Source organism: Ascidiella aspersa, chromosome 3 (assembly GCF_963924565.1).
Source record: "Ascidiella aspersa chromosome 3, kaAscAspe10.2, whole genome shotgun sequence".
NCBI classification, from domain to species: domain Eukaryota; kingdom Metazoa; phylum Chordata; class Ascidiacea; order Phlebobranchia; family Ascidiidae; genus Ascidiella; species Ascidiella aspersa.
This window is the reverse complement of record NC_139449.1, coordinates 2,356,615-2,377,403: the sequence shown is the minus strand read 5'-3', so window position 1 is coordinate 2,377,403 and position 20,789 is coordinate 2,356,615. Positions and strand designations below refer to the sequence as shown.

Sequence of the window (20,789 nt, the reverse complement as noted above, 5' to 3'; positions counted from 1 at the left end):
TTCATTTAAATTTGGTTCACAACCCGCCATGATGTTATAACAGAAAACCCTTTCGTTGTCAACTTAGAAACCCGATACGAGAGAGATTACGTCATCGCTTAGATATAAGGCTTTTTTCTTTTTTGTGAAACGAGAGAGACGCGCAAGCAGCCTACAACTGAAGTCAAAAGTTTTGGTAATTTTGGGCTAGTTTTTCAAGCTGATTGTGTTTAGCGTTATATTTAGGTAGATTTGGAAAATGAATTTGTGCAGGCAAGTATTTTGTGCAGGCAAGTTATACTGCGGTCATTAGCTTTTTTGTTTATCAGAAATTCAGCCTGGTATAGAATCCTGTCAATTTGTTTGGTACAGTAAAGAAACCAGACGTCAAATTTAAAATCACAAACTAGGAGAATAAATATAATAATACTCGACCCACCTACCCTAAACCCAAGAACTACAGTCTACTTTGGCAAAACTGAACAACTCTCATGTCAATATTTTTATTCAGCACTGCTTCTAAAATTGTAGTTGTGCAAATAGGCTGTGAGTAGTTTTGTTATAACACAACGTAGACCTGTAGATGGTTGGGTGAAAACTATGAATGTGTAGAGCAGGGGTCGGCAACCTTTTTCTAGTCGCGGGCCAAAACCAAACTCAGAAAGATCTCTGCGGGCCGCACAAAATGATAACTAAGAATTGTGTTATTGAAATGTTAGAAAAACTGTGAATCAGGTGGGGCTCGGATCGTTTTTGTGTTTAATTACGTTTAAGGAAGCAGTAAAGTGTTCGCAATGCGCGAAAAAAAAACGTTTGTTTAGTTTAAAATTCGAGTTCACACGTCGTCATCCATTCTACGAATGAAAAGTGTAATAAAACAACTTTGAGGGAACGTGATAACATTTAAAGTTAATCTAGCTGAGTGTTTGTTAACGTTTTAAGTGAAGGCACACCTTGGGAGCGAAGCGAGCGTGATTTTTTAGATATACCGGTATTTCTTAAAATTTAAGTTTTTATTACATTGCCGAAAATAAAAAATATGTTAAAAAATATATGTTTAATGTTTTGAATACGTTTTCCGTTTTTCCGTGACGCACTTGGCTGTCTTACACAGCGGAACGGTAAAGAAGCGCTGATCTAGGTGAAAAGATGACATGAAAACGTAAACAAAGCGGACGCAGAATGATGATTCGCGCGAAGCGCGAAAATTTTTTGCACTTACGTAGTTAAAATAGTCAAAAAAGTGTATAATGGACTTTTTGTCAAAGAGGCGGCGGGCCGGATGAATTACATCGGCGGGCCGGATCCGGCTTGCGGGCCGTAGGTTGCCGACCCCTGGTGTAGAGGAACGACGCATGTCTGTTTGTGCTTGTAATTATAGCGTGTTCGCCTGGTAAAGTGTTAAATATTTCACCTCGATACTCTTTTCCTTTCCCGGCCGTTCTGACAAATCCAGCCGGCCTTTCAACTCAATTAATCCCCATCGCAGTCGCTCTTGTGCTATATAGTGTCACGCTACTGCTGGATAAAACACAACAGTCAACAATGCACGCCTTAGTGGCAACACGTGTTTTTACTGCGCTGTAAGCTCTTTTATTGAAAGCGAGCTATGCTAAATTATGTGAATGTACAATAAATCTAGAAGCGACCTGACAGTATGCTCTTTAAATTACAATGACAGCTTGTTTTAGTTTCGATTTAGTGGAGTCAGATAGCACGGTGGTCATGTCTCCCCTGTTGAAATATACAAAGGGTTATTTCTTTTGAGTAAACCGGTATGCGTTTAATAACACTCTGTGGCGTGATATCGTGCTTGTTGCCTTTAAATTATTTAAGCTGTTGTTGCTACTAGTCCTGATTGTAAGGCAGCCTACCTTGTTATTGTAAGTGCTGCAAGAATTGTAGTTGTGCAAATTTGTAAGAAGTAGCATTGTTATAGCACAACGTAACGTGTAGTTATGACTGTGCAATTCTAACCTCATGTGTTCAGCTGAGATATGTGCGTAATATCCGGACTTCAACCATTCAGTAGTGCAAAGCAACAGTTCACGTAGGTTATAGCGCGTCGCGCATGCTTTAGACTGCATCAATCCCACAATACTGCACGAAACGCACAACTCAGGGCTAAATGTGTGTTTTTTTACTGGCGTGTACCGGTGTAGGGTTACTATTACTTAGCAAGTGTAGGGTTACCGTTACTTAGGAGAAAAAATCGATATTCATTTTCCAAAAAGCGCCCAAACTCAGAATACCACTTTTAATTACGATGAAATATGTTATAGAATCAAAATACGTGGCAAATATTAAAACTGCGTCCTGAATCTGAAAAATTAAACCAAATAATAGCCTAAATGTAACGTCTTACTAAATTGCTTGAAACCCAAAAAAGACAAAAACGTTAACTTTGGTGTACCAAAGCCTTATTACCATTCGGATTCAGGAAAAATTTTTGACAAATTATGACAGAGACATTTATTCACTACGAAAGCGTATCCTGAAAATAAGTTTGTTCTGGTATTTATTTGTTTACTGAACGTTTTAACTGCCTATTCAGGATGTCTTATCAAGGAATGTACACCACGCGAATTAAAACGACACTTAAAAAGGAGATAAAAATGCGCTAAACAATATCTTCATAAAAACGGACGTTTTATTTCCAGCTCCATACAAACAGGTGTTAAAACAGTGGTTCTCAAACTGGGGTCAGCAGTCCTTTTGGGGCACGCGAGACAATTTTCTGGGACCGCGAGGCACCGAACAAAAAATCAACACGACGCTCCTAATTGAAGAAGAAAATTTTCTGTGCATTAAAATCTTCAGGCAACTTACTTTTGCAAACCAAGCTGATTATTATCATTAATTGTTCATTCACGTTATTGCACGCTTCAAGTTGATTTGTTGCGTTGCGCTAATGAGAATTACGTTTTTACAGCTTGCTGCGCTGCAACTGTGGGCAGTACGGTCACGGTTTTAAAACTGTTCGTGATTGCGTGACTCAAATAAAGTGATTTGTTAATTAGAGCAAGTGCACCCGTCTCATTGATACAATTAAAAACAACGTGTTATTTAGAGTTTATTTGTGTATATATGTAAGGACCGTGAGCAATTAAAAAATTACTGGGGGACGTAATTTTTTTAAAAAAGATTGAGAACCACTGTGTTGCAGAATAACAACTGTTGTACGTTTGCCGATCTTGGAATACCTTATTTCCATTATATGTCTGGTAGCATCCGCATATTCACGGAAGCGTATGTTAACATCGTTCTTTTACGAATATGTTATCAAAAATTTATAAAACAAGCTGGTTAGATATACAGGGTGTCCATAAAGACACTTTACAATTTAAAAAATTATTAACAAGTGAAATGATGAGAAATCGCAATGAGGTTTGTTTTATGTTAATTAGTATTTCATAAAGTTTTTATTGACACATTAAATACCCTTCTAACCATTTAACCAACATTTAATTAAAAATAATTAAAAACATCATTACTTAATTTAATAGCCTACACTTCTATATGGGCACCTTTAGTTGCACGAAGCACATCTAAACAGTTAATTTAGAAATTTTGTCTGAAACAATAAATTTTAGTGTCAATAAAAACTTTATGAAATGCTGATAAACATAAAACAAACCTCATTGCGATATCTCATCATTTTATTTTTTTAAATTGCAAAGAGACTTTATGGACACCCTGTATTAGGACGACGTGTTTGTATCCCAAGGTATGTAGGCTCTTTTAACTGCGACAATGGCAATATGAGTGTGTTTCTGTAAGCCTTTGTTTATACCCACCACGGAAAGGCTTTTGTTACAAGTTTTTGCAAAAAGCTCAAGATGTCATCTGGACACATGGAGGATGCTAACGGAAACAGTAAAATCAATGAAACAAAGATTTCAACATTATCTACGTCGCCTAAAGCCACCGGGGAACACAAAGAAACCAAAAAGTGAGTTCATGTTACGCCAATATCTAGTGGTATATGATAATATGGGATTGGAGCCGGTACCAGATAGCAAGTGGTATTATTGGGTTTAAATTATGTCGGCAAGTATTTACTTCACGTTCCGTTAGCAGTAAAAATATTTTTTTAATATATGCCGTTTGGCTTTTGTCATATTAATGAGTCCTACAACGACTGTAGCGTGTAATTAAAAAATGTAAATTTGGTTAGCAAAAATTTTTGGTTAAAAAAAAAATAAAACAAAATAAGTTTTATACCTTCTTACAAACATTTAGTTTTTTTGCTGTTTTTGCCTACTGTGCGTAAATTTCTCTGGCCTACTCATAAAGCTTACGTTATTTATTAATGATTTGTAGAGAGCGGTTACTTAAGCCTTACTAAAGCCTTCATGAATTGAAACTACTTTTTTAGGGTGCGGATGGCGCCAGGATGTAATTGCGTGGATGACGTCGATGCTATTCATTGCTGTTCTTCTAATCGGAGTTTGGGCCTGGGGTAAGTAACTTTAGATATAGTGTCCTGACCTGGGATGCAACAGGAGACGTGGCGTTGTTTTGCACAATGTGCGCAAAAATGTGCAAAAAATGTGCGCGCATTTTAAAATGCTTTTAAAAAAGTGTGCACATGTTAAAATGCTTTTAAAAAAGTGTGCACATGTTAAAATGCTTTTAAAAAAGTGTGCACATTTTAAAATGCTTTTAAAAAGTGTGCACATTTTAAAATGCTTTTAAAAAAGTGTGCACTTGTTAAAATGCTTTTAAAAAAGTGTGCACATGTTAAAATGCGTTTAAAAAAGTGTGCACATGTTAAAATGCTTTTAAAAAGTGTGCACATGTTAAAATGCTTTTAAAAAGTGTGCACATTTTAAAATGCTTTTAAAAAAGTGTGCACTTGTTAAAATGCTTTTAAAAAAGTGTGCACATGTTAAAATGCTTTTAAAAAAGTGTGCACATGTTAAAATGCTTTTAAAAAGTGTGCACATTTTAAAATGCTTTTAAAAAAGTGTGCACTTGTTAAAATGCTTTTAAAAAAGTGTGCACATGTTAAAATGCGTTTAAAAATTTGCGCACATTTTTTGCACATTTTCGCGTGCAAATTTTTTCGCACATTGTGCAAAAAATGTTCGCATCCCCATCTCCAGTCCAGGGATGCCCGATAATAATATTAAATTGGAATTGATACCTGATATCAAGTGCCAGTATCGGTACTCGTCCAATACTAGGGTGGTATTGGTGCTGGTCCGATACCGAATTAACATAAGAAGAGTTTAAGTCATGATTTACGATTCAACGCCGCGAATTTACCTTGAAAAGTACATTTTTCAAAAAAAATTGTTAACAATAGATTTGACTAAATGCCTTAACCTTCAATTTTGGCGTAAAGAGCTTAAATGTGTATAAATTTAAAAAAAGAATGCATATTACAAAAAATAGTCGGCTTTGCAAAACTATTACTTGGATTTATCCATAAATAAACCAAATACGGCTATAAACAAAGCATGATAGGAAAACCCGTTTCCGTATTGTTGCTCACGGTCCTTAAAAATATCCACAAATAAACTTAAAATAACACATTGTTTTTAATTGTATCAATGGGACGAGTGCACTGGCTTCTTTCCTATCAGTTATGTTAACCTCTAATTAACGAATCACTTTATTTGAGTCTAGCAATCACGAACAGTTTTAAAACCTTGACCGTACAGCTCACAGTGACAGCGAAGGAAGCTGTAAAAACGTAATTCTCACTAGCACAAAACAACACTATGACGTCACAATGGACAATTCAACTTCAAGCGTGCAATAACGAAAATGTACAACTAATCAGCTTGGTTTGAAAATGTAAGTTGCCTGAAAATTTTATTGCTCAAAAAATTATCTTCTTTACGACAATCGTGTTGATTTTTTTGTTAGGTGCTTCGCGGTCCCAGAAAATTGTCTCGCGGACCCCAGTTTGAGAACCACTGGTGTAGACAGAGAGAGATAATTAAGTGACTTTCGAATTTTGGGCAAAATCTTGGTGGCGAAAGGTTTGCCAAGTTTTTAAACGCTGATTGATTTTACTATTCGTGGGAATATTTTTTTAAATTGTCTTTTGTGCATCATTTGTAGACAGAGATAAGTGACTTTCGGATTACCTAATTGTCAAAATTCCAACATTTTTATTATTGGTAATTACAAGACTAATAAATATTTTTTACAGTTTTGTGACATTACAAAGCTACAAAAGTCGCTTAATTAAAGATTTTGCAATTTTAATACTTAATATATTTGAAACAAGTTCGCCTTCTCATTTATCGTAATCGATAAACAGTAAAAAAGGAAATATGTCTTATTATCACAAAACAAAAACGCGAGTAGCCTCTGTGTTTCACGTAGGCTATAATTCATCTGTTCCCAAACTGGGGTCCGTAGAGCAGTTTCAGAGGATCCGCAAGGAGAATTACTCTTGTCTTTCAATATTAGGCTTTAGCAAATGTATTTAAATACTAGTCTATGGAGTATTCCATTTCTTTCATTTGTCTCTTTTTTCGGCATTGTGCAAATGGAAATAACAAAAAAGCACAAAACAGCACAAATAACTTATTATCTATAAACATCTTCGATCTGAAAAAATACCTAATTTGACAAAAAGTAGACTTTGCAGTAAGGTAAAACAGTCTGTATTTAAAAAAAACTAAGAATACCAAAGCCTATACTTAAGTAGGTAGCATTTTAAACGTTTCGATAAACTGAAATTCATTTTTTTTAATGAATAAAGTGTTATTTTAAACTTGTGTATAGGCCTATCTACAACAACCTTCAACCATTATGCTACAAACTTCATTTAGGAAGGTAATGTGTTTTAATTAATAAAAATTACAAAGCTAAAACCACATACAATTACATTTTGAAAAGTATAACTTAGATTATAAGTTAATAACAATAATACCGCATACCACAACGCATATTGTTTGGGTTAGGGTTAGCGTTTGGGTGAGGGTGGGTCAAGTAATATTATGTTTATTATTAATAATAACTTGACCCACCCTCAATTTTTGTTAATTTTCACGTACAATAGTGAAAGAGCGCCGTTAATTTCTACATTTTTATCCATGCCATATTGTCACAAATTTAATTATTGTAACCCTTTGAAGCATAACTAATGTGTTAGGCTGCGGGAACTGCCGTCTGGGTCGGCTACCCGTCGCCACGGTTTCCCCTCAGGAATAGGACATTGTGTGAATTTCGCAGCCTCGGTTTTCTCGGCGCTGCGTGATATCTTTGTGTCGATTTCGTTTGCTATTGCGTGGTGTCGTTTTCATATTATTCGTCGGGTGGATACCGAGAGAATCGGACGCATTTGAGCACGGTTTGCAATCTCGTTGGTTAGAGACAAGCTGTAGCCTTATGCGAGCACTTGGTGTGCGTGGTTAGTTGCCGTGTACTGATTGTCGTTCTGTCCAATAAACGTCTTGCTCGAGAAAGTAAAGTCATTCCTATCCTTAGCAGCTACATTGGGGATTGTGTCCCGATCTAGTCTGCGACAATTGGGGGCTCGTCCGGGATTTAAACAAGGTTTGACTTAGAGACCTCTTCAAGACGTGGTAGAAATGGACAAGATAATCGAGGCAGGAAAGAGCATGGGACTCACAGGTAATGACCTGGTGAAGTTCGTGCAGCAGGCCGCAGAACGCGAAGAACGTCGCTTGGATCGCGAAGCAGCGGCCGAAGAAAGGCGAGCCGAAGAAAGGCGGGCCAGAGAAGCTCGGAGAGAAAACGAGTTTCGGTTAGAAATGAATCGGTTGGAAGTTGAAATAGCTCAACTTGAGCATCGGAGCCCAGTCCTATTAAAGCTGGTCGAATTCAAGAAAATAGAAAATAGGCCGGATACTTCCGATGATAGTCAAGAGAAGACTACGAAACAAAAGTGGGGAGATCGACAAGTCAAATCGGACAAGCAAGCAGAAGCGTTTGAAGAGGTGCCTACCACAGGGATATGTGACACAAGGATGCGATACACAGACGCTTTGCATCCGTCGCTTGTCGCGAAAAATGTGATGAACAACAAAGAAATTACCGCGCTGAGCAAGGACAACTCGGGAAGCTTGGTCGGCGGAAAAGTGACCGAGAAAAGTTCTACTGAGGAAGGTCAGTTGTATAACGAGGCATTGGAAACGTCAAACGAAAGTTGTTCTGACGACGCCCAGTTGTACAGCGAGGCTTCGGAAGCGGAAAACGAAAGGCGTTGTGATGACGCCCAGTTGTACAGCGAGGCTTTAGAAGCGACAAACGAACGTAGGGTTGAAGACGTTCAGTTGGGCTTCGAATCATTAGAAGCAGCCGACAATTCGAAGGTATTGGAGTGCGTAGAAGCGGATTATGTTCGAAAAGCAGGAAACGGGGTCACACTTTGCACCTCTTACTCTGAGGATGACGTGGAGCTGGAGGTCTTGTGCATTGCGGAAGGTCTACGGGCGTTTTCGAAGGTGGTTCACGTTGGAAGCAAGGTCATTACGCCGAACAACCTCAACAGGATCTTTGACATGTCACCGGTTGCGCAATATGTGCGGCCCTCACCGGACAGAGACAAAATTGAGCGGCGCGCGTTAAAATGGGTCATGGCGATGACCAGAGTTGTTTAAAGTTAAACGACTGTAAATGTGCATGCGATGTTTTCTCGTCTGTTGTTTTTCATTTTGTGATCTTTACAATTTGTGCTTTGACGTGTATGTATCATAAGACAGCTTTAAAGAGAGATAAATTTCGTCTCTCGTATGCGAATTTGCTAGTATGTTTGTCTTGTTTTTGCTGGTTTTCTTAGATTTGTGTCTGGCTAAAATGTAAACATTGCAAAGTCGTCTTAAGTTGGGGTAAAGTGTGGACTGTAGTTTCTTTAATTTTTGCTGAAATTTGTGTTGTAACTTTATTGTGTGCCATCATGAAGCTAACTTGGGTTAAAGTGTGTATTGTACTTTATTTTTACTTCGCTTTAAATTTGTTTTCCGTTAAATTAGCCAATCGCAAGGATTGTCTTTAAGAGGGGGTAAATGTCACAAATTTAATTATTGTAACCCTTTGAAGCATAACTAATGTGTTAGGCTGCGGGAACTGCCGTCTGGGTCGGCTACCCGTCGCCACGGTTTCCCCTCAGGAATAGGACATTGTGTGAATTTCGCAGCCTCGGTTTTCTCGGCGCTGCGTGATATCTTTGTGTCGATTTCGTTTGCTATTGCGTGGTGTCGTTTTCATATTATTCGTCGGGTGGATACCGAGAGAATCGGACGCATTTGAGCACGGTTTGCAATCTCGTTGGTTAGAGACAAGCTGTAGCCTTATGCGAGCACTTGGTGTGCGTGGTTAGTTGCCGTGTACTGATTGTCGTTCTGTCCAATAAACGTCTTGCTCGAGAAAGTAAAGTCATTCCTATCCTTAGCAGCTACATTGGGGATTGTGTCCCGATCTAGTCTGCGACACATATTGACTTGTTAAACTTAACATAACTATACAAGGGAATTGTAAACACGCGAATTGTAAACAAGTATATAGTAACACGTGATAAATAAGAAGTGTGAATGACGATAAACAATTATAAAAACATAGGCTAAAGGATTAGGATATATCTTGGCTTAAAGCGATAAACAAGAAAGTAATTTTTTTCTCCTAAAAACTAGACAAATATTGATATAACAGCAAGTTCGCGCTTTCAAATATGTAGGACATTTAAACCAGCGAGCTTAATTCGGTAAAGCAATGCTCAAATACTACGTTTAAATGCTCAGCCAGACGATCAATCATCCAGCCATATTTTGCGGTAAAACTCCACGCAAAAACCACAGTCGTCGCCAATTTCTCAACGCATTGAAACCAAGTTTAGCCTTAAAAACCGCTCTTATCAACTAACCAACAGCAAAAAGTCAAAATGCTAGCTATAACGCGTAAACAAACAGAAAAAACCCAAAAAGGTTGAAACGCGATTTAAAAGACTCGAAAGTAAACCAAACATTGGGCGCTGATCAAGAATCCTACCACATTTTCGTCCGAGGGTTTATTGCTTACATTATTCAAGTTTAAGGTGTGAGTTAGAGTTCGGGTGGGTCAAGTGGTATTATGACTTTCTTGCAATTCCAATTTTGACAATTCGTTTCGTAACTGTAAAACAAAAGTGGTAGGATTCTATTCCAGCGCCAAACTTGTTGTTTAACGTCAAATTTGATCGCCCTAGCTCAAGAAAACGTGCCTTATTTGGCCTAGACTGGCCAGCAGTGCCACAGCGCTAGATCAAAGCGCGGCAAATCAAACAAGTTCGGCGCAAGACTGGCACAGGAAGACAAACCTAGCCGTCCAGGCGTAACCGCCGCCGCAGCGCGAGCGCTATAAACAATGGAGCCTCTCTTACTATGAATGAGTGTGACTGAACTCTTGGCATAAGGGCGGCTAGTTTTTTTGGGCCGTAGCGCTGAACTCGAAAGCCGTGTCGGTTCCAGGATTTGACATTCGCTTTTCGGACTATTTTTTTTATTTTTGAAATGTTTACAGTTGTCTTTTGTGCATCATTTTGTAAACAGAGCGAGAAGTGACCTTCTAATTTGGCTAAAATTTGGGTGGCGAAAAGTTTGCCTACAATTTTTGATTCTTATTTTTGACGTGTGGCTTTAACCCTATTGACTGTTTTTCTAAATATCTAGGTTATTTTTTGTGCAGCATTTTGTGAACAGAGATAGGGGACTTTCCAATCTTACTATAAAGAGTGACTGTACTCTTGGTATAAGGGCGTCTTGTTTTTTTTTGGGCCGTAGCGCTGAACTCGAAAGCCGTGTCGGTTCCAAGATTTGACATTCACTTCTCGGACTGTTTTTTCTTTAATTTTTGAAACGTTTACAGTTATCTTTTGTAGGCCTACGTCATTTTGTAAACAGAGATAAGTTACTTTAGAAATTGGGTAAAATGTGCATGCCGAAAAATTTGGCTACTCTTTTTGATTAAATTATTCTTTAACGTGTGGCCTTTTTTGCGTGTGGCTTTAACCCTCTGGACTGTTTTTTTCTAAATGTTTATAGTTATCTAATCTCACTATGAATGAGTGACTGAACTCTTGGTATAGGGGTGTCTAGTTTTTTAGCGGCGCTGTAAGCTCGAAAGTCGTGTCGGTTCCAGGATTTGACATTCGCTTTTCGGACTTGTTTTACTTTTTTAAATGTTTACAGTTGTCTTGTGTGCGTCATTGTGTAGACCAGTGTTTCTCAAACTTTTGTTAAAAAATACGCAACGATCCCCGAGCAATTTTTAATTGCTCACGGTCCTTAAAAATATCCACAAATAAACTTAAAATAACACATTGTTTTTAATTGTATCAATGGGACGGGTGCACTGGCTTCGTTCCTATCAGTTATGTTAACCTCTAATTAACGAATCACTTTATTTGAGTCTAGCAATCACGAACAGTTTTAAAACCTTGACCGTACAGCTCACAGTGACAGCGAAGGAAGCTGTAAAAACGTAATTCTCACTAGCACAAAACAACACTATGACGTCACAATGGACAATTCAACTTCGAGCGTGCAATAACGAAAATGTACAACTAATCAGCTTGGTTTGAAAATGCAAGTTGCCTGAAAATTCTATTGCTCAAAAAATTATCTTCTTTACGACAGTCGTGTTGATTTTTTTGTTAGGTGCTTCGCGGTCCAATCAAATTATTAAGGAAAACAATTTAATCAAAAATAAAACGGTTTTGCACTGAATGTATTTAGACTCCATTTCACTTTCACATTTGTGGACCAAAATCTGCAAATTTATGAAGTCTACTTGTATTGTGACGTCAATTTATGACGTCATTTTTTAATTTTTTTTGCCTGGTCCACGCGAGATGAAAGAAAATTTTAGGGGTCCGCGGTAAAAAAAGTTTAAGAACCCCTGATTACTAAATATTGTTTTGCCTAATTTGCAAGTTTTTAAATAATCGAGTGTTTACATTATTGAGTACGTTATTTGCTTATTTATTGCAAAGTTTTTTGATGTTCTTTAAACATTTCTAAACTGCTCTGAGCATGTTTAGGCGGATGGAACTTCAATATAACTATTACCTCAGTCAGAAGTCATTAGTGTTTATTTACATTGTATAATTCACATAACAAAGCAAGCACTTGAAACGATCAAAGCACTTTACTGCTCAACATGCGGTAAGCAAGTGGTTAATAAACGCCATATTGTTGTCGCGCGACAGCACGCCTCCTGTCAATCATCTGTAAGGTTCAATAATGCACAAAACAAAGCAAGCACTTGAAACGATCAAAGCACTTTACTGCTCAAAATGCGGTAACCAAGTGGTTAATAAACGCCATATTATTGTCGCGCGACAGCACGCCTCCTGTCAATCATCTGTAAGGTTCAATAGTGCACAAAAGAAAAAAACGATTATAGAATCTGATTTGTTGCTCTAAATTTAAGCAAAAACGCAAAAATCAACTGACTCGATTTGTTACTGAAGTGTAAAAAATAAAATTTATATATACCAAAAGACGGTATACGTTGGGGTTTCTTAGAGTTCAAAATCGAAGTAGAAATTGTTTTGCAGGCAAGCATATTGTGGAGAAAATCTTCTTGTATTTATTATAGTTGATCAATGATATTAGTTTGATGTTTTAATACGACAAAACGCAACAGGCCGTCGTTCGTTGAGATGTGGATAATTATACATGCCAATATCAGACCCCCTTGTTGGGTTTGTAGCAATAAACCAAGCCACTGCTTGACCCGAACCTGATGGCCATCCCTGACGCCAACGCACGTAAACACTTCCACCAGTTGAACTTCGCATCTCTCCATTCTGTGCAAAAAAGCGGGAATTTATTTTGCCTGCCACAATGTAATGATTAGGGCGATTATTTAACTTGCCAAACAAGGTCAAAATTTAGGTAAAATTTACACGTTAGGTCAACATCGTTTACAAAATGCGAAAATGCCGAAAAATTATACAAACTAACAAATACTGCAATAATCTTTTTGAAATTGTTGTTTAGTTTTAAATTAACCTCATCGAAACTTAGTTTTAAATTACATCCAACATCAATTTAACTGTAATGTGTTAAATTTGTATTAGAGCACTATGCGATACACGTTAAACGTGTAAGGTTGATTCAACTTCGATTTTGCTTTTAGATAGTAGTAAACCTCCGAATTAGACAAATGTATTATTAGTAGATGCGTGTTTTTTTGGTGGTGATTTGAAAATACCGCGATGGCTTTTTTATAGTATAATAGCTCTTTGCAATTTTTAAGAACTTATTTAAACAACTAAACCAGGGATAGGTAATTTGTTTTTACCGCAGGCCACATGGAAAGCATAAAATAGTGTAGAAAAGGGATAGCGTGACGCATCGAGCACAGATATAGGGGGGCGTCACAATTAAAAGTTAATTTTGTGTTTTTCTAATGTATTTTACAAAAAATGAGGCGCGGGCCGGATTAAATTGCTTGGCGGGTCGTAGTTTGTCCAGGTCTATACTAAACTTTACTAAACACATTTTAAAAATAACCCGCGTCTTTTTTTAGCATTTTTTAAGTTTTTGTCTTTTTGATATGCCAAAAATAACAGCTAAGCATTTTCAAAAGTTTTGCATAAACCCGAAATAAGAACTGAAAAAAACGAGTAACTAACGACGCCAAAACGTTCTTTATTCAACAGTGCGTGGTTTAAATCGAAGTGTTCCTAATTGTCTTTCAAAATTCAGTAAATTTTAGAGTTTTTAGTGGATTTTCACTTTACACAAATGCAGATGCATTACCGTTTGAAGTCGTATTGTTTTAACTATAAAACGCATTTATATATTAGCATGAACCGCAACATTTAGTAAGTTTCAAGTTAGAATCACCCACCTCGTAAGTTGACGCCAACCAAACTTTTACGGCAGCGTAAGTTGGTTGGTCCACGTACATATTCCAGGCCCGCTGGATGTACAAATACAGCGTCTCGTACATTTGCTCACTTTCAATATCAACCAGAGTTCCGTTGTGAAACTGACAAAGACGTTCTGCTGCAGCTTTGCCTTTTCCATCCTTTCGAGATGCAACAGTATGTGGAAGCCAATAGCAAGATCCGTTGAATACAACGCCAGGGCATTGGGACAATTCTGAAACATAAAAACAATACTTACTAAAACCAAAAAATATATATTTACGTTTATCAAATTAATTTGACTGAAAAATCTTACCTTTAATTTTCTGGTCGATTTTTTGTTCAATTCTGTTCCAATCAACAGTTGGTTGTGGTCCTGTGGCGCCAATCGGGCCAGCTAAGCCTCTCGGGCCTCTCCGGCCTGGAGGTCCTGGACTTCCCCTCATGGTTGTCGAGTCCCCCCCGGTGTTGGATTGTTGCATCTCGAACAAGCTGCCAATTGGTTTGCACACCAAGAAGTCGTTGGACTGGACTTGTCCGTAGGCAAGCGCATTGCAAGCTTGCAGTAAAACTAGAATTGAAACGCCAAGTTGAAGCATTCTTCTATTATAGCAGCTCTTCCTTCAGATGAGATACCTTGAAAGTTGTGTGTAGGTTCTGTCAACAGCCATTCTTATATAGCATTCAAAAACCGTTGGTATGCGCAGCCATATTTGGCCAACTCTCCTTGTATGGTTCTTCCATCTATATTTGAACGCCTGCTACCACTCGGCTTTCTCTTATAAGGTTTCGGAATGTTTAGTTGCGAGACTTCAGCCGCGTGGCCGCTCCGCTCTTTCTCCTACTCCTCCCACTTTTTCTCCGCGCTCCTTTTTTCGTCTCCCATTGCAACCCAACGTTGGTTCGGCGGCCATGCGGTCGCCAGCCGTCGCCTGTCGATCAGACGCAACGTGGGGTCGCAAGTAGTCGCAAGTTGCTTTTACCGTAGTTTATTGTGTTAGACGGTGGTTTATTTATATGATAATAGTGTCGGTACTGGTTTTGAGTGTAGGCAATAAAGCACTACACCGTACTTGATCCATACATTAGGCGCACCGGCTTATAAGGCGCACGATCAATTTATGAGGAAAAAAATGGATTTAGATTGCTCCTTATGGTCCGTAAAACACGGTAATACTTTCACTACATAACGATAAAATGTTTGCATAACGATAAACATTCCTAGAAACATCGCGTTTCCCCTACCACCCTAAGAAACCAATATTTTTACCTAATTTTGATTGTATAAGCACTCACTGGAGTAAAACATATTTTTATATCAGTAGCACTTATGTTTTCGCTAGGAAATAATAGCAAACTGTAAAAAGGTTTCGCAGAATTTCATTCCAGCAGTGTATAGCTGTGAAAAAGGCTACGGTGGGCCGCGACAATAAAAGTTTGCCGACCACTGCTTCAACTGAGAGAACAACTTTTCTCATTAGACAAATTTCCACCATACCAGCACGCCTTTCTCAGCACTTTCATTATTTGCATTTAACAAAACAATAAGTTTTCTCCCATCGCCATTTAATCAAGGTCATTTTGAAGGTCAGGCTAGGTGTGGTTATTGTACAATTGAGACTTATTAATTTCCGGGTAGCCTAATTATCTAATGTAAATTTAATTTTAATTCAATTTTAAGCGATCGTATAATTTTAACTTTTTTATCCGGACTCAAAATATGTGCTAATTTAACTGTTACTTTAAATTGCACGTCTCAGCAACTGAACGATATTTGAAATTATACTTAGTATATCTTATTGCAGTGGTTCGCAGCCAGGGGGTCGCAAGGGATTGTCTTGGGGGGTCGCCGTGTAGAATTTCAAAAAGAAAATAATTATAAGAATTAGGCAGAATGAACTAAAAGTTTAGCAATATAGAAGGAGCAAAGTAACCGCCAGTCTTACATTTGTCTTTGTGTGGCTTTTGCGGCAGTGAACCAGTCGCGTTCATGACGTCACGATTACACCTTTTAATTAATAAATCAAGCGTAGCTTCAGTCAAACAATGTCTAATAAAAATGAATGGACGCTCGAACCAGGGTTGCCAGAAAGCCTAAAATTTCAACCAAAAACAATAAATTTTCCTAATTTCAACTGCTATGAATTAAATTTTTTCTAGTTAACGAAATAAAGTAACTTTTTTCGTGCAATCTCTTTGTAAAGTGAGTAAAAAAGGGCCCATTCATTTCGTTCCATGTGTGTAAAGTGTGGCTCTTTGCGGTTAACCAAGTAACAGATGCGGCTTTTGATATTCGATTGGTTGGCCACCTATCCACTATAGGCTAAATTGCCGAGTCAGGGTCGCTCCATTTTGTAAATACTGGCAATAAACGCTGAGTCATCAGTTCTACTGTAGCGGATTTTCGGTTTGTTGTTATGATTTGTAAAAGTTTGCTTAAATTTGTGTGCCAATTTTCCTCACAAAACAGACAACTCAATCCTTTGCGCTGTAAAATATGTTCATCGTACACTTGCACAATTAGCTATCTATCAACTCCCATATACTTTTCTTGTAAGGCCATAGTAGTGGCGTAATATGGTGCACATTGCACCAAAATCAAGCACAATCTAACGAGCATCTTTAACTTAAATTGCGTTTTTCTACCGCGCAACTAGTCACCAATATGAAGGCACGCGGCGAAAAATACAGGTACAGCAGTGTTATTTAGACTTTTTTGTTTAGGAAAACAGGTATAGACACCAGACCAGTGGTTCCCAAACTTTTTTTTCACACTTAAAAAATAGTAACTATATCGCGGCACAGAACAACAATATCAAGAGTAATTTTACAATCGCCCTTATCACACGATAAAATAGATATAAATGTGTTAAAATAATTAATTTTCTAATGAACAGTGCGTATTTAATTATAAAATGCTTGCGTGTATGCCTGTAATACGAATACTCTCTTTTCCGAAATTACAAAAAGTTTCACGGCACACTTGACAATCTTTTGAGGCACACTAGTGTCACAGTTTGGGAATCACTGCACTAGACAGTGTTGAAAATGAGTAACTATAGAGTTATTCGAAACGTTCAAAATGCGACCTACTTCTGTATGGGGACTGATATACCGCGCACAGCTGGTCACCAGTATGAAGGCACGCGGCGAAAAATACAGGTGAATCAGTGGTTTCTAGACTTATTATACGCCCCTTTTATGTGTCTATAAAGAAAGTAGAAATGGGCAGAAGGCAAATATAATTAAAAAATATATTCCATTGAAAACATTAAAAACATTGTTTGGGGATTTAACGATCTTGTTCCCATATGGTAATTCAGAAAACCTTAAGACTGTGACAAAATTTATTTTGCACATTTATTGATAACTTGGTAGAAATCCAGGGTGTTTTGACGCCCCTTGTTGCATTTTTTAACTGCGAAAAAGTCATTTTTGCCGAACACGCCAAACATTGATTTTCTTTCTAGTTTTTAGTAAACATCTAAGTAGAAAAGAAAAACATGAACAAGTTGGTCATCTTCGCCCTGCTCTTCGCCCTGCTCTTCGCCGTTCTTCTCTTGGTCGACACTGACGCTTGGGGACGGCGCCGCCGCCGCCGACGACGCCGACGCACCAGGCGCCGAAAGAGCTGGATCAGGCATGTCAACAAATGGGCAGGGCACGTCAAGAAGTGGGCCGGCCACGTGAAAAAGTGGACCAGCAAATTCGGGTGAGAGTAAAAAAAATTGTTACAGTGAGAACAAGGCGGTAACTTTGACGTGCTTCTTTTAAACTTTTAACTTCTTAACCGCTAAGAAATTTCAAGAAACGACAACCTTTTTATCTGCATGTAAAAATATCCACAGTGTGTAGTATAAAAAACAACGTTAGTTGCTAAAAAGATTTGGCCGAGGTCGTGAGTTCGAACCTCGCCGCAGGCTAGTTGTTTAAACCGACGGATGGTCGGTAAGCCATTTCGAATTATGCGTAGTTTAGGCAAAAATGCATTTTTTTTTACCTTGGGACCAGTATTTTATTTTGGGTAAAGCATTTTTACTTTGGTTCCTCATATGTAACGACTCCACACAAACTGTTACGTGTATTTTCCGAGTGTGGAAATTTTGATCGAAACTAAACTTTGTTTTTATGTTTTTTTTTTCAGAGACGAATCTTTGAAAGACATGACAGTTGAAGGTGAGAGAGTAAAAATTAAGCTAAAAAATGAAAACGTTGTAAACTAAAGGGTTTTCTTGAAAGTGAAAAACTAAAGGTTTATAAAACAAGATATCTCCTCGCCCTTTTAAGCAAATGATGACAATGACTTTAAATTGAAGAAAATATTATTTACACTTTTCTGTCGTGGTCAAATACAGTCATTTTATAGGACGTAATGAAAAATATCTTTAATCAAAATCAAGTCAAGGATATAAGTCATTACAACACTGCAAATCATTTTGCCAACAAAACTGTCACGCTAATGTGTTACCATATGCAAGGGCTATACTATTTTATTTTTAGCAAAAGTCCAGTTACAAAAGTTTAAAATTTGCTTAGGACCGTTATAACTCCTATAAAATATTTTACAGTCATACAAAATGCAATACAGTATACGATTTACATATGTCCTTAGCTTCAACTGAGAATTGTGGAATGCCCGTTACTAGAAAGGGGTTTCAATGAACAGCAGCAATTGTTTGTCAAAAAACTCATCAAATCGCATTTCTAAGTAAATACTAAGACAGATAAGGTCCGGATTCAGCCCTAGAAAGGTCCACATTCGGACCACGGTCCGCCAGTTGAGTAGTCCTACCATAAACTGTAATCTAACCTTAATTTTTTGTGTTTACGCTTTCAGAAATCGCTGCTTTGCACGATAATGAAGAATTCCGCCAGAAGCTTCGCGATGCCGGGGCAGAACTCGATGAATTCGACGAAAAATCAGAAGATGAACTCCTGGACATCACTGATGTTTAGGTGAGCTAAAACTAATTACATGAAGTTATCATAATTCCGACACTTATTTTGGGTGGGTGACAACTTGTTGTTTGAATTTATTTTCCAGATTTTCGGATAAACTTATTAATTGGGGGTTCGCCAGAAAAGTAATTCTCAAGTTTTTTTTTTAGGTCCCACTTTTGTTTTCAAAAAAATGCCGGCCCAAATTTGCTTAGTTTGCTGTTAATAATTAACTAGAATTTTTATAATTGGACAGAAAGCCATAATGTTGTCCAAAAATCCTTGAAAGTTATTGTGTTCTAACTTTTTCTCGTTTGAAATTAACAGATGACCAAACCGTCCTCAACATCAATCCGTAGATGACAACATTTCACCCAACGATAAAGTTGTTTTCACTTCAATATCATTAAAAAACAGAGATTATTTTTGGGTCGTGTTTTGAACTGATTGCAAGCCCAACATTGGCCATATATCGTATTGCAAGGTTTATCATTTAATTCGATAGGTAAAATATAAAAGTAAGATTCTTGTTTTCGAAATGATGCTTAGACCAGACTTGGACAACTAGATAATTCTAGTTTTCTAATTTGTGAGTTGCTTGTGTGCTCTAATTCTAATTCTAATCTAATTTGCATTTTACCAAAAAGGCTACTTTGTCCAACGTCATTTTTAGACTCTCAGTTCAAACACAGAATTTCAATTAAAATGTTATGGTTGGAACGACTTGTATATAAGTTTTACAGGCTAAAAAGCATAAAAAGGCATAAAAATTAGCACACACATTTTATCATTTCGCGTTGAGAATAAATTGCGATTAAATTAAATTGGTTTTAAAAACTAAATGTAATTCTAGTTCAAATTCTAGTTGAAGGTCCAATTTGATTTTATTAGGAATTCGGTAATTCTAATTCTACTCTAATTGGAAAAAACTAAAATGCTCTAATTCTGATTCTAATCTAATTTTAAAAAGCTAAAATAAATCTAGTTGTCCAAGTCTGGTTTAGACTGTTCGGTAAAAACAGGTATAAAAGCACAATAATTTCTTAAAAATCACAATATATATATATATATTATATATCGCCGTATTTAAACAGTCAGTCTTTGATAAGAAGCAAAATTTATATGCAGCTGTTTTTCAGCACTGCATTTTACAAAACCAAAATGAAAAAAGGCCTGACGTCACAAATGAATCGATATAAAATGGTGCGGATTAAACCGCGAAAATAACAAATACCTTTTTAAAAAACATTAATTTCCTGCCCGTTTTTACATCTTTTTTGAAGACTGCCTTTATAGAAAACATAAGAAAGTAATTTGGTGAGAACGTCAAATTATTTAATTACCACATTTATGGAAACATAGGCTTTACGTATTAGGTCCACATGCCACAATGCAGGAATTGCTTTTCATTAAAATTTAGATGAATTGGCTCTTGGGTGGCCTCCAGTGTCGTTTTGGGGTTTATTAATAAAAGGTCATTGACTGTTGTTAACACATTTTCAAATTAAAACATTTTTGAAAACTTCCTAAATATAGACGCCAAATATTACTAACTTAGGCACATTCGAAACTAGTACACACACGACGTGCAAAACTTTAACTATAATTATTCTCAGGCACTGTTAAAAGTAAGCCGGAACGATTGCTAACGACGCTCCAGTAAAACGATTTTTCTATGTAAAAATCCCTACTTCTACATTTTTTTGTAGTGATCTTAATGCTTCGTTTGGTGTTCATTCTGTTTTTATATTGTCCTATATGCTTTATATTGAAATTATACATTTGTAGTTAAGTGACTGAAGAAATGGTTTATGATTGGACAATTTGCAGATTTTGCTATTACTTTTTAATAATTTCGTGGTTTTTGGGCTACAGTTGCTACTTTTTACGACCGATTTGAGGTGTTTAGCCAGAACAATATAGCCTATAGTCAGGTTTGCGATATTGTCCTTATTTCTAAGATCTGTCCATATTTTGACGAACTAGGTCTTAGAAAACCTAAATGTCCTTATTTCTAAGAAATGTCCTTATT

At 37.2% G+C, this 20,789-nt stretch overlaps 2 protein-coding genes and 1 long non-coding RNA gene across 6 annotated transcripts; 2 read left to right on the top strand and 1 right to left on the bottom strand.

Moving 5' to 3' along the window:
• Nucleotides 1-3,740: 3,740 nt before the first annotated feature.
• LOC146158077 (uncharacterized) lies at nucleotides 3,741-6,351 on the top strand. 4 transcript variants are annotated; one of them, XR_014494704.1, is made up of 4 exons: nucleotides 3,741-3,931; nucleotides 4,358-4,441; nucleotides 5,649-5,784; nucleotides 5,857-6,351. It is a non-coding gene; the product is annotated as an uncharacterized LOC146158077 (long non-coding RNA). The 4 variants fall into 4 exon arrangements; XR_014494705.1 differs by having other exon boundaries at nucleotides 5,614-5,784; XR_014494707.1 differs by having other exon boundaries at nucleotides 5,649-6,351.
• A 2,906-nt stretch (nucleotides 6,352-9,257) lies between these two features.
• Nucleotides 9,258-14,579, bottom strand: LOC146158076 (uncharacterized). Its single transcript, XM_083383743.1, has 4 exons — nucleotides 14,136-14,579; nucleotides 13,801-14,054; nucleotides 12,621-12,751; nucleotides 9,258-9,390 (listed from the first exon to the last, which is right to left on the bottom strand). The coding sequence occupies exons 1-4, from the start codon at nucleotides 14,416-14,418 to the stop codon at nucleotides 9,258-9,260; spliced, it is 801 nt and encodes a 266-aa protein (XP_083239869.1). The 5' UTR covers nucleotides 14,419-14,579.
• A 2,743-nt stretch (nucleotides 14,580-17,322) lies between these two features.
• On the top strand, nucleotides 17,323-19,615 carry LOC146158075 (uncharacterized). The gene is made up of 4 exons (XM_083383733.1): nucleotides 17,323-17,531; nucleotides 17,964-17,995; nucleotides 18,657-18,775; nucleotides 19,085-19,615. Exons 1-3 carry the CDS (start codon nucleotides 17,323-17,325, stop codon nucleotides 18,773-18,775), a joined length of 360 nt encoding a protein of 119 aa, XP_083239859.1. The 3' UTR covers nucleotides 19,085-19,615.
• Nucleotides 19,616-20,789: the final 1,174 nt, after the last annotated feature.

What these genes read in the sequence shown, in the direction of transcription:
- LOC146158075 (XM_083383733.1), top strand. Translation starts at nt 17,323, where the DNA reads ATGAACAAGTTGGTCATCTTCGCCCTGCTCTTCGCCCTGCTCTTCGCC. An exon ending in AAGTGGACCAGCAAATTCGG is followed by an intron (nt 17,532 to 17,963) that starts GTGAGAGTAAAA and finishes TTTTTTTTTCAG; the next exon opens with AGACGAATCTTTGAAAGACA. An exon ending in GAAAGACATGACAGTTGAAG is followed by an intron (nt 17,996 to 18,656) that starts GTGAGAGAGTAA and finishes TTACGCTTTCAG; the next exon opens with AAATCGCTGCTTTGCACGAT.
- LOC146158076 (XM_083383743.1), bottom strand. Translation starts at nt 14,418, where the DNA reads ATGCTTCAACTTGGCGTTTCAATTCTAGTTTTACTGCAAGCTTGCAAT. An exon ending in GGTTGGCGTCAACTTACGAG is followed by an intron (nt 12,752 to 13,800) that starts GTGGGTGATTCT and finishes TTTTTTGCACAG; the next exon opens with AATGGAGAGATGCGAAGTTC. An exon ending in AGGGGGTCTGATATTGGCAT is followed by an intron (nt 9,391 to 12,620) that starts GTATAATTATCC and finishes TATGTGTCGCAG; the next exon opens with ACTAGATCGGGACACAATCC.